This window comes from Pelecanus crispus, chromosome 7, assembly GCF_030463565.1.
Source record: "Pelecanus crispus isolate bPelCri1 chromosome 7, bPelCri1.pri, whole genome shotgun sequence".
Classification (NCBI taxonomy): domain Eukaryota; kingdom Metazoa; phylum Chordata; class Aves; order Pelecaniformes; family Pelecanidae; genus Pelecanus; species Pelecanus crispus.
The window spans coordinates 32,309,282-32,321,726 of record NC_134649.1 but is presented as its reverse complement, the minus strand read 5'-3'; the positions used below and the strand labels follow the sequence as shown (position 1 = coordinate 32,321,726).

General features: G+C 52.4%; 1 protein-coding gene across 1 annotated transcript; it reads right to left on the bottom strand.

Annotated features, from left to right (window-relative positions):
• Positions 1 to 1,673: 1,673 nt before the first annotated feature.
• Positions 1,674 to 7,145, bottom strand: C7H3orf18 (chromosome 7 C3orf18 homolog). The gene is made up of 4 exons (XM_009487638.1): positions 6,912 to 7,145; positions 5,500 to 5,525; positions 3,697 to 3,826; positions 1,674 to 1,754 (listed from the first exon to the last, which is right to left on the bottom strand). Exons 1-4 carry the CDS (start codon positions 7,143 to 7,145, stop codon positions 1,674 to 1,676), a joined length of 471 nt encoding a protein of 156 aa, XP_009485913.1.
• Positions 7,146 to 12,445: the final 5,300 nt, after the last annotated feature.

The window sequence follows — 12,445 nt, the reverse complement described above, 5'->3', positions numbered from 1 at the left end:
AGGAACTGTGCACTGCAGGGGTCAGTGGCACATGCCCAGGAAAGAGTCTGCATTTAATGAATATGGGGAAAAAAAAATGCAGTGGGGAAGAAAAAGATTTGGGAGAACAAAAACTAACTGGCAGGTCGAAACTTGCAACAAATCACATGATACTTGAATTGCCACTCAGTGAAACATCTCCGTGCATAAAGCCTACCTTAGATCTGCATTCACGTTTTGGCTTGCCCTGATTCCCTTTTGACTGGTGCTGTGGATGGAGTATGATCTGACTGACAAATGCATGTACTGCAAAAACGTCAGGAGGTGATCAGTGCATGGCTGGGCACTGATGCTTGCATGCAGGCTCTGCTGCTGGCCCCTGGCCGCTGTGCTGGAGGCCACCAAAAGGCTCTGCAGAGGACAGCCCCCATGCTGCACTGCAGCATGCCAAGGTGGCCAGAGACCCCTTGACTCTCTCCCTCCTGCAGCCCTAAAGGATGCACAGGCAGAGAGATGCTTCAGGGTTACAGGGAAACTCCTGGCTTACCTGTCTAGTCCCACCTTCTGCATTAGCAGGTGACGTGAGCAGAGGCTAACAGAAAGCTCCGTGTTTCCTTCAGTAGGAAGAAGAGAAGTCTCTGACTGCAGGTCCTGGCAGGTAAGGAAGTACAAACCAGCTGTTCAGTCACCTCTGGGGGCAGACATAGGGCTGTTGTAATGTTGAGCCAATACATGTTTTTCCTTATTTAAAAGACAATATTTCAAGGTTTAATCTTTTTTTCTGGATAACACTCTGCACTGTAGAAACTTCCCTGAGACAAAGCAGAAGGGGGATACACAGTATCGGAACCCCAGTTCTGCTTGACTCCTCTCTGTGGCCCAAGCACCGTTATTCCTAGCGCAGCAGCAGAGAGTCACATAGCCAGACATCGACAACCCCTACCCCTAGCTGTGTGAATTCCCCTCTGTCTACACAGCAGCCCGAATTTGGGAGATTCCGCCACTTACTCAGTTAAGATGTAATCAGCCAAATGTTCACCATTTCACTTTTTAAAGCTAGTGAATTCCCCATGCTTCAACATCACCCCAGGCACACATTTAGCAGCAGCCCACATGCCACAAGAGGAATAAGCCCATGGTATGTGTTTTCCCTGGCGTGCCCCAGACTACCACTCAGCTAGGGGAGTCAGCTTTCCTTGCTCAAAGGGGCTTTGCCACCAGTGACCCCTCCAGGATCTGCCGAAGCTGGGGTCACTGTACAGAGAGGCTCAGTCATCGCTTTCCTTGGGACCTGGTGGCACAAAGCCAATGGGGAAGCTCTCTGAAACATGCACCTCTCCTCCTTCCCTGACCCAGAGAGCACACACATGTGCTCTGACAAGTTAATCTACAACAAAGCAGGCACTGTTCCTAAGCACGCAGCTTGGTAGATGGTATCAGTCAGCAGCAGCCCAGAAACTGGAGCTCAGGACCTTTTAGTGGTAACAGATGCACCAAAAAAATCACCACTGCCATCACACAGGGTTTGCTTCCCAGAGTGAAGGCAGTTCCCAGGGCTTGTGCCCATTTGTAACACAAACCAACGGGGTGACCAGCTGGGCTCAGTGGATCGGCCATGCTTGCGGGAAGTCACTGGTTTGTTGGCTTCATCCTCCCCAGTCTCAGCACGATCCCAGAGCAGTGGCAGGTATTGTTCATGCATTGATGGCATTGGCAACGTCTGTGAACACAAGACGGCTGGGTCTCTGGAGGGCTCCTTGACTTGTCAGCAGAATCTGCATTGAAGCAGTGAAAGATGAGACCCAGCAAGTCTGCCTTTGCTCAGGTGCGTGTACTTGGGCACAGACTGCACAGTATTGTAACTAGATTGCACCCCTTACTAAGGGGAGCCTGGCTGACATTAACAAGGCTGTGACAGAAAAATACAACAGGCCAGAGAGCAAGTCAGCACATCCATGCCAGTTTAAAATCCTCACATCATTGGATTACTGGGTCTCGCTATTTATATATACAAGACAGCACAAAAAGACTAGAAACATCAAGAAGGCCTGGAAACATGCCATAGACTGAACTTCGGCTGTTGTTTTAGACTCTCCCTCTCTTGTTATGTTAAGCCTTTAAAGTTGCATACTTTCCAAGCAGAGGTATCTGTGCATTAGCAAGCTCTGGAGGGATCTGAGGTATCCTGCTGGCCAGTCCCTGTATAGGAAGGATCTGCTTTTACTGTGCTAAGTTTAACTCTGGCCTTGTCATTTCCCCCCTTTACTACCTGAAGGGAGGTCCTCTGTGTGCACTAATAGAGGGATCTGATGTTTTCCCAGTATGCACTACTCAGAGGACAAGATCCTTTGCTTTTATACAACAGTATTTCTTGCTTTCCCAAACCAGTGTATGGAATATGTTGACTGTCTTTCATGTTCCATCACACACATCTCCTTTGTGCTCTTTAGCAGGTTGGGAAGCATGTCTCAAGGTAAACATTTTATAATTACAGTTGTATTTATTATCTCCTCTTTACCCTTCTGCCCACACCAAGCTTGCTATAGATTATCTGAAGGTGTAAAGTGTGTGGAAACTGAGAATTGTTTGGCACAGCTCCTGGAACTGGAAAAGCAAGGGAAGACAGGGGCAACACAGAGCAGCTGGAGAGGCATTCAAGAAAGGAGACATGTCTACTCTAAGGGGAGGCTGTATCACTGGCTAAGAGACGTACCTGTTCCAACCATCCCTGCTGGCTCTGTCTTTCAGAAAGGCTTTGTGTGTGGTGGTGGTGACAAAGGAAACAGAAAACACTGTGAAGCTGGGTACAAACGATGGCGAGAAGCCCTTCTTCCCTATTTCTCCTACCTCTTGGTACACTGGGGAAGGAGATAGCCTCTTGTCAGACCCATCTGGACCATTAACCACAAACAACTGGCCAAGCTATCAAGTTCTTTCCTAACTCACAAATGTAGTAAGTCAGTGGTGTCTGAGGACCTTATCGTTTCTCAGCAGGCTGCATGCCTTTGAACACTCAGAAGTGGTCAGAGCAAAGCCTTCTTCCCCTCTTCCAAAATTCAAATAGAGAACTCTCCTCCCTTTTCTCTTTCTGAGCCATGCCTGCTCTATGACCAGCAAGGTTGGCCTGGAGGTGCTGACAAGACCAGATGTGCCATGCCACAACAATGTGCAGGCTTTCTGCCTGCGTTCTTCAGGGCTTGCAGCACAGTTAACTGTTATGATTACAGGCTTTCCCTCAGCAAGGTCTTGTTCCACACTTGTATCCTTAGGCAAAGCAGGGATACCTTAAAACTGGATGGAAATTATTTGCTTTTCAGGGCCAGGGCAAAGGAGCCTCAGTGCTTTGTGGGTATTGAAGCCCCATCTCCCAGAAAATGGCATTCATCCTACTGCTCCCTTGTGGTGCCCTGGGTGGTAAATCGTAGTAAACTCACCCTTAATTACTGAAGTTGCCCTTTTCTCTCTCCTAGTTGAGTATAGCCAGCACTTCACCTCCCCAGGCTCTTCGTTCTAGTTGCCCGACTCTTCAGTCCATCCTAAGCACTCCAAACTGCTCAAGCGTCCTATCTCCAGGACTGGCAGAGACAGGGGAAGTCCTCCTGAGGTCTTACACGGTTTCCTTACCCTACAACCCTACAAAAACTCTTTGACTCTGTAACAAAAGCCGTGAAGGTACCAGTGGTTGTAGTAACAGACTTGCTGGCCTCTGCTGCCTACCTTGCTCTGCGATGCCTGAGAAGATGCTGCATCTCGCCCATGTTCCAGCAGCTCTTGCTCCAGTTCATCCTGTTCCTCGGTGGGATCAAAGTTGTACATGGGCATGAGCTGGTGCCGTAGCTTCTCCAACCTGCCGGTGGGAGGGAAGGGAAAGGGTTGGCTGACAAGGACAGGCGCTCATGCTGCCTTCCTCACCCCACTGCTGAGGCTTTCTGCAGGCTGTTTCTCCTGCTGCAAAGAGATTCTGCTCTTGTTGCTCTTGCTGGATAAGGGTCATGTCCTGTCCTGCAGGGATGAGGGTAAGAACCTACTACACACAGCTGGCAGGAGTGGAAGATACCCAGAGTGCAGTTGCAGGGATTATTTACCATCACTAATCTATGTTGGCAGGCATTACACACAGAGGAATCAGACAGGGATTTAAGTTCCTGCAGACCTTAAAAGACCTTGAAAAGATCAAGCTTTATGTGTTGGGACAAAAGAGACAGTGGAACATACGGGCTAGGCATTTTGTGACTTCTCCCCCTGCCCCTCTGCCCACAACAGCCAGTCCTCCCACGTCACACTATGTCTGCAAGCACAAGTCCACTTTTAGCTCCAGTGCGCCCTAAGAGTAGTACTTTAACTCTGGGGTTGAAGTACATGAAAATAAATAGAAAATAATAACCAATAAATAGAAAATAGGAAAGAGATAGATAGTCATTGGAGGCCGATGCCTGTGGACAGATTGTTCTTACTCTTGTATCATTGCTCCAAGTGACAGAGCTATGAAGTATTACCCCAAGGGGTCTCCCTAAATACTGGGCAACTCGGAGATGGATGAGGGATGGGTAGGCATGCTCCTGTGAAAACACTGAGCCCTGCCTTACACTGTAGCTGAGTTCTGGGGGGTGGGGGAGGGAAACATACAAGCAGTTACTGGCAGTGTCACCACAAGTATCTATTTTGGCAAGTGTTAGGATGACACATTCCTTCCCTGCTTCTCTATGGGTTTGCCAACACAACCATTATCTCCAGCAACTGCGCTACGTTCACAGGCCAGGCACTAGCTGCTCCTGTGGCAGTACCCAGATCTGGACTTTAGGGTCTGGCTTGGAAATTTTAGTGGGCAGCAACACTTCTTGAAAGTCTGTGGCCAGGCCAGGCCTGCCACAAGGAGTCGGGCAGGGAGGAGGTACCACATCTAATGGATCTTCACCAGTGTCTCTGCTGTCAGAGATGGAAGAATCAAGATGTGTGTCTCCTTGCATGCTGCTCTCCTCTCTATTTTCAGCCAGGAGCTTAACAAGGAAATTAAGACACTAAGTCTTGGGATAGGAAGCTGCATCTCTGCGCTGCACTGCTGCCAGTTGCTGTGACTGCAGCTAAAGAGGCCTTCAGCTGTGCAAGGCCAGCGTCATTGGCTCAGGCTGTTGGAAAACACAGGCATCTGTGAATGGCTGAAACAGGAGATCCACACCTCTCATGACAGAGTTCCCAGCTTCTTTATACACTCACAACCCTTTCCTCTGTTATACTGCATCTCACAGATGAAGCATGAAGAGTTTGCAGGATCCCTAACCTCTTCCTGCTCAACCATGTTTTCCTTTCCAAAGCTGCGGAGGAGTCTTTGAAGCTCTGGTGTTAGAAGGTGGGCTAATACCAGGAGTGCTGTGTCCCTACCCCTGCCTCATTCACACACAGCTGATTCCCCGTAGGCTTGTTCTCAAACAGCCATCCCTTACACTCTCCCTGTCTCCTTCCTAGCTCTCTCCGGATTTTGAAGCACTGAGTTCCCTTCAGCCAACAACAGCTGTTACTTACCTCTTCCTCTTCCTGATATACAGAACCTGAAGGAGAAAGAAAATCATCATTACAACAGTCCTAGTAGGATGGGGAAAAGCTGAGAAGAAATTTTGGGCACGGGGCACACAGAAAGGAGGTGCAGCAAGTCTGGTGTCACTGCGCACTAAAGCAGGGGGAAGGGAGAAGTGACAACCAAAAGTGAAATTTCATATGCATCAGTGTAAGCTTGGTAGCACATCATGGCTGACACTAAGTGCTCGAGTGGCCCGTTATTAGGTGCGTTAGTGGTAGTAAGAGTATTAGGTGTATTATTATTAGGTGTAGCTCAGCACATTTCTGGTGGCTGCAGAACGTATGTTGCAATTTAAGAGTGGATGAAGAACCTTCCCTTTGTGGTTTTCATCTGTAGATTTCCTACAGCGTAGAAGTGCTGTTACCCCCTCCCCAGTACAAAGGGAAGAAGCAAAGAGGGCATGCTCAGTGACTTGCCTCTGTCAGCCAGTAAGAGTGGCTGTGCTGGGAAGAAAGTGAGGCTTCTGGCCTCCAGAGCCTTGTTCTGAGAACTACGAACGCTGGATGTTGCTCTTGGGAACTTATGACTGTTTCCAGGATAATGTTTCCAGGTTCTCTTAGGGACTTTTGGAAAAACTCCTCCTTGGGCCTGCAATGAAATTTTGCAGTAGTCCCTTTCTGTAGGCTCCTCTGATGGTTGTATTAGTGAAGCTCTTCCTCATACGAGGAATGGGAGCTTGCTGCTACCTTCTGTTCTCTGTTGGCAGGTAAACGATCTGGTTATGTATCAAAAGAAGAACTGCAGCACTTGCATTGCCCATGTCAGGCCCAGAACTACAGTTTCTGAAAGCTTCTGCCTACAGCATTAATGGCAAAGTTAGTTACACAGCAAATCCTCAAGGACTTTGCTGATACCCAGCAAGTAGAACCTTGGAAATGCAGCCCAGAACGAGTCTAGCTAAAATGGATTCAGGCCACTTTAATTCAAAAAGGGATGTCCACAGGGGAGATTAACATGGTTTCAACAGCCTGCTTTAAAAGTAATTTGGATGAACTTTCTTGTAGGGGGACCCCATGTTGACAAGGTTTAAATCAGTGCAGTTGTTCCAGTTAACAAGTCAGAACAGAATCTGCTTTGTATTCTTTCAACTGAACTTCCTATTGCTATTAAATACTGATACTACATATGGTTTCCTCTAGGCCTGCTGAGCATCCCGTTTGCACTAGACCTCAGGGAGACTGCAGAAATGTTGGAGCACTGGATAAAGGCCTTAAAATGAAAGGGATATCAGGAACTATCAGTTCCCAGCAGTTCCGGGTGAGCCTTTAGTAGAACGCAAATAAATTATTCAACCCAAATCAGTCCTAGAACCCCTTTGCCATCCTCCACCAACAAATATTTAGCAGGGCTCTCTTACCATAGCTACAGCTAACCCAATCACAGTAATGATCCCAAAGGACAGCAGCATTGTGCTCATGCCGGGTCCAGTGCTGGCCACATCTGGGATTTTGGTGCTGTTGAAACTGGTAGTCTCAGGGTTTATGGTAGCTGTTTCTGGTACAGTCCCATCCAGAGTTGTCCCGGGGTCTGGCTTGGCCGTGGTGGTGGTGCTGTGATACAAGTCATGCACAGAGGGTGAGCTGTAACTCATCCTGCCAGCTCTTGGTAGCTCCTTTTACCAAGCTGTTGCCGTCACCCATCAGCTACAGAAGCAGAGATCTGCCCTTCATATCAAGGACCCTCATGTAAGACCTATTCTGTAGCATCATCGCTGATGGTTTTTCTTCATAGGAACCACACTGGTTTCTGCCTAGGAAGGAATGAGAACAAATGAACAGTGCAAAGCTCTTTGAGACAGGCACAACCTTTTCCAAAGCTTCTCAATTCACTAGTACAATTTTTGAGAGCAGCTCACAGATGCCCACTCAAAATAAGAAAAAGATTTTTCAAGGGTACTGACAGCCCCTGGAGTCATGCCCGATTCACCTGAAGTCAGTGATATGCTCTCCCCTCACTGCTTCAGCTCTGCTTCCTTGCAGGGACTTGGCAGATCTACGTGGGGACAACCTCAGAACCCCTGTCTTTGGTCTGCTCCAGGCTGAGACAGGTGGCCTCTATCCGCCCTGGGAGATACAGCACTTTCCTGCTTCTGTCTCTTGCTTTTCATTTTCGGAAAGTTACATGGATCCCCTTAAGTTTATCAGTGGGAACACATCCAATAAAATGGCACTCAGCTGTGAGGCATCCATATCTCAGAATGCTTTTTATTGAATCCGAAGTCGGACTTCCCTGTTGTAGTAGTCACTGGTGACTGGTAAGTCACTGCACTATCCATCACCCCACTGTCCCTCCTCCCATGCACTCTGGAAAGGCAGCTTCCTTAAAGCAGTGGGTTGCACCGGTCCCCCATCTGCTACTAAAAGTCAGTATTTCTCAAGTCCCCCATGAAAGCACCCACTCAAGCTTAGTCATGCACTGCTAATATTAATTTTAAAATTAGTCCAATTTTGGATTGGAGTTGTGAAATTTGATAGATCTATTTATGCTGAAAACATGAAAGACTTTAATTGCTTCATGCCTCTATTGTGCAAATGATCAGGAGTTGCAAAACACCATGGGATGATCCTATGGGAAGCATTTGTACAACTTTGTCTATAAAACCACTGTATATAACATTAGTTCAGCAATTGCTACCGTGAAAATGCAGCTACCTCTGGACCAGAGCAGTGCTGACCCCAGGAACTACTGTAGCAGTCCTCTGATAATTTCTCTGCAGTTTAGCAGACATTACATCTCTGGACTGGAATGCAGCTGGGACATAGGGGTTAATGAGCTCTGAACAGAAAAAGATGTGCCTGCAAAGAGAAATGAGCTATTGTTCTGCTCCACTCTGTTCTATTCTAGGCAAGGTTATTGTGCAGTTCCCATTACTGTGACGCCCTACTGCTGTCCATTACTGTACTAAGCAGTGTGATTAACATCTCTCACTAACAACTGAAGCAGAGAAATGACACCAGGCAAACAGCACCAGACCGCCCCTGTGGTCAGTCCACAGCCAGAGTAGCCAGCTCGACTTGCACAGCACTTGTCCTGCATCTCCCTGAGCAGGTAAATCTCTCGCCACATACACAGGATCTGTCTCACAGCTCCCTGTGAACAACTCTGTGAAGCAGGAGTTGCTGGGGGATTTTGAAGTGCCTGGGAGACTGTGGGAGCTGTCAAACTCCCATGAGTTTCTAGAGAAATGTGAAGATAGCAGTTCTGGTCTGGTGCTACCTAACATCATGCTGAGACACAAGTTCATTGCAGCTGAAAGGGACCGTGTCCTTCACTGACCACCAAACCATGCATGCCTATTTTAAACCATGTGGCACCTGGATTTCCCCAGCCATTACTGACCACAGTGGAGCTCAGGTGTAGTGGACACTTTGGCACAAAGATGGCAAATTTGAAATCTGAGTGCCGAAACAGCAGCAGCAGCTACAGCCCACTAGGGAAAGGGAAGGAATTGCTGAGCAGGTATTGGGCAGACTGAATAGCTGCTCAGAGAGAACCATTGATTTGTGCTATTCAGGGAAACCCTCCATGATGATAATTCACATTTTAAAAAAGCTACCACCAAGGAAACAAGAAGTGGAAAAAGAGCCCAAGTGAAAAGAGTGAAGCAGGCCCAAGGGCTTTGCAAAGTACAGCTCTAGATCTCAAACAGCTCCTGAATTTTGGAAACAAAATGGGTTAGGCCTTCACCTCAATGCAGGGTCAGTTTTGGAAAACCACTGGAACTCAGATGTTGAAGCTGATACCAAGCCTTTAGGTAAGACCCCTTTTGTATGGCCCACACACTGTGCTGCTGTGCATTGCTCCTCTGAATAAGCTAGGTTAAAATTAGCCAGCTGAAATCTGGTCGAGTGGGAACGGGGGCTCTTGTTCATGCTCTCAGGGTCCTGTCCATGCTGAAGGATTCCCAAGCCCAGAGACCTAGCTCCTGTATGAAAGGTTTCTGACATGGCTTAGACAACCAGTTCTAAGTCCAGATGAGGGTATTTCTGTTCCTAAGTGCCTTCTGGTCCAGGTTGCAGAGGGCCAGATGGGGAGGCTGACTGCAAGTACTGTCCAGGTCCCTGGGCTTACAATGGTAAAGCTGGGGGTGGATGATCTTTCCCACCACCTTCCTTTCCCAGTTGTATTCCTGGTACTGGAAATTTGATCTGCAGGCTGAGCACACTCAAAGTCTCTGTTAGCTGCCCTAGGGCCAGGGACAAGCTCCTACCTATCGCTGGCAGGTTTCAGCATAGTCCATGCACAAATAGAACAGAACAGAAGAGGAACCAGATCCTCAGCTGCTGTCAGCTGGCATTCTTCCATTGCCTGCACCAACAGAGCTTCTCACAGAGCCAGGGCCGCTCTGTGCTGGGCTCTGCTGGGTCTGGGAATAAGGAGAACACCTTTGTTTCTCTCCTAATCCAGCATTTCCAAACTGGTCCCTGATAGGCGCTGCAGTGGCTAACACCTCTGAGATGCCCAACATCGTGTCAGGCACTAGCTGGAGGCTGCTGGCTTTCCCGAGTCTTGGTTTTAATCCCTCTCTGCTGCAGTTTCCTCTCGGGTATGACAGGAATAGAAGTTTGTGTCACAGGGATAAAGATGGGCCACAGGGTCTCTGGATGAAGGCGGCAAATAACAACTAGTATTTTTTCTAGCACGACGAAGTGTCTCTAGTAATGCAGCAATGCAAGCAGCACTGGGTCGCTGCTGGCTTCGGGATGTGGCTTCCCAGGGCGTGAACTTGCGGCTTCCTCTGCCCCTGGCACAGGGCAGCCCCCAGGGTAGGGGGGGAAGCCCCAGCCGCCGGTGCCCGCTGTCCCGGAGCACCTCAGCTGTCACCCTCCCGCCGTCAGCGGTGCCACGGTCCCGTCCCACGGTCCCCTCCCACCCTGGCACAGGCGCGGGGACGCTCCTCCGCAACGTCCGCGCTCCTGACTCCGCACCGATCGAAAACTGAAATATTAGGCACCGCCCTGACCCCTAACCCTTCCCGGGCAGTGCCACCCCACAGCTGCCTGGGGGCTCTGTCCCTGCGGGAAGCCGCTCTTCCCCTGTCCCCGGGAGAAGTTTCCAGACGGATAACGGGCTATACGGCCCTTCCCGCTCCGAAACGCCACGCAGGCGGCGACGGCTGAGCCGCGGGGCTCGCAGCCGGCTCCCCACCGCAGCGCTGCCTGCGCTCCGCGCCCGCGGCTCCGGCCACCCGCAGCGCTGCGCCTCGCCCGGCCGGGGCTGGGCGGGCCTCGCCGGGGCAGAGACGGGGCCGGGCACAGCGCGGGGCGCCGCCGCCCGCCCTTCCCCGCCCCGAGAGGCCGCGGCAGCCTCCGCCTGTGCCCGCGGCCCGGCGGGACGGGACGGGACGGGACGGGACGGGACGGGACGGGGCGGCGCGGCCGGACGCCCCCGCGGCCCAGCCCGCCGCCGCCGCGCCCCTCCCCGGAGGCAGCCGCGTTTCAGCGCCGCGCCCCCCGCGCCGGGGCGGCCGCTGCCCGCCGGCGCCCCCGGCCCGCCGGGGCCGGCACTTACTGAGCGCTCCCCGCTGAGGCGTCCGGTCCCCCCGGAGCGCCGCTGGCGGTGGGGCCGCCGGGGGGGCCGCGCCCTCGGCCGCGGGGCCGCGCTGCCCGCGGGGGGCGGGCCGGGCCGGGCCGGGCCGCGCCGCTGCGCTCCGCGCGCACGGCCGCACGGCCGGCGGCCCCGCCCCGCCGCTCTGCGCCCCAGGCGATTGGCCGCCGCCCGCGGGGCTCGGCTCACGGTTGGTCAGTGCGCCTGTCATTCGTGCGCGCGGCGGCGGTGGCGGGCGGTGCGGCGGTGGCGCTCGGTGAGCGGCGGGAGCGTCTCGGCCGTGCCGCCGTTCCCCCGCACCCCCTCCCCAAGGCCCCCGCCGCAGGCTGCGGTGCGGGGGCGGCTGCCCAGGGTCCCGGCCCCTGTGGGAGCCGGCTGCGCCTCCAGCCCCGCCGGTGGCGGTAGCCATGAGGTGAAGCGTCGCTGTGCGGGCGCGCTCGCCTCTGAGGGGCCCCCGGGCCCGCCGCCGCCGCCCAGGTAAAGGGACCCCGCACCAGCGCCGCGGTGCAGGCCAGGCGGAGCGCCTGGCGGTGGTCAGGGTATTGCGTGTGCAGGGAAGGCCGGGACAGCTGGAAGGAAAGCCGGGCTCCCGTCCCGGCAGTGTTCTGTGGGGCTTGTTTACCGCCGGAGAGCCGTCCGGTCGCTGAAATGAGCCGCGGGTGGGCAGCTCCCTGGCTGGCAAAGGGGGGCGTGCACCCCCTCCGCCCGCACGGCCGGCAGGGCTGTGCGAGGGGCCGGTTCAGCTGAGCACTGACCCCGCAGCAGGAGGGTATCGGCTTGTACGGCGCAAGCCCCAGCTCCTGCCCGAGCATGCGGGTGAGACAGGGAGGGTAGGGCAGGGGCCGAGGGCGGGCCAGGCCATGCCTTTCGACGGCCGCTAGTGTACCTGTATTGGGCTGCAGTGAGTGGGGAACTGCGGGTTGAATGGACCAGACCACGGAACTGCAGGGGGAAAAAAAAATGCGTTCCCTGCCTGTGTGCAAACAGGTATTTGCACCAAGAAGTAGCATACAGGGGCTGTTCTTGGCAGGGACCTCGCATCAGTAGCTGCTCTCCTTTATTAATAATGACAGTAGTGGCAGCATTGCTCTAGCCATGGCAGATTAAAGTCTTCTCTGCCTCCCTAGTAACACTAATGGTTAATGTTTTCTTCCTTTAGTGTCCGTCTTGTGGCAGTATCCCCAAAACAGGGCCTTGAAGTGGGCAGCTGCTCAGGTAAACACTGTAACAGTCAGACTGCTGATGTGTAACATAAAGGCAAGTTTTCATAGGGGCTGCTTATCTCTCTGCGGGGGGTAATGAAGATGGTAAGAAGGGGATCCTTGGGCTCTTAGAGCACCCACC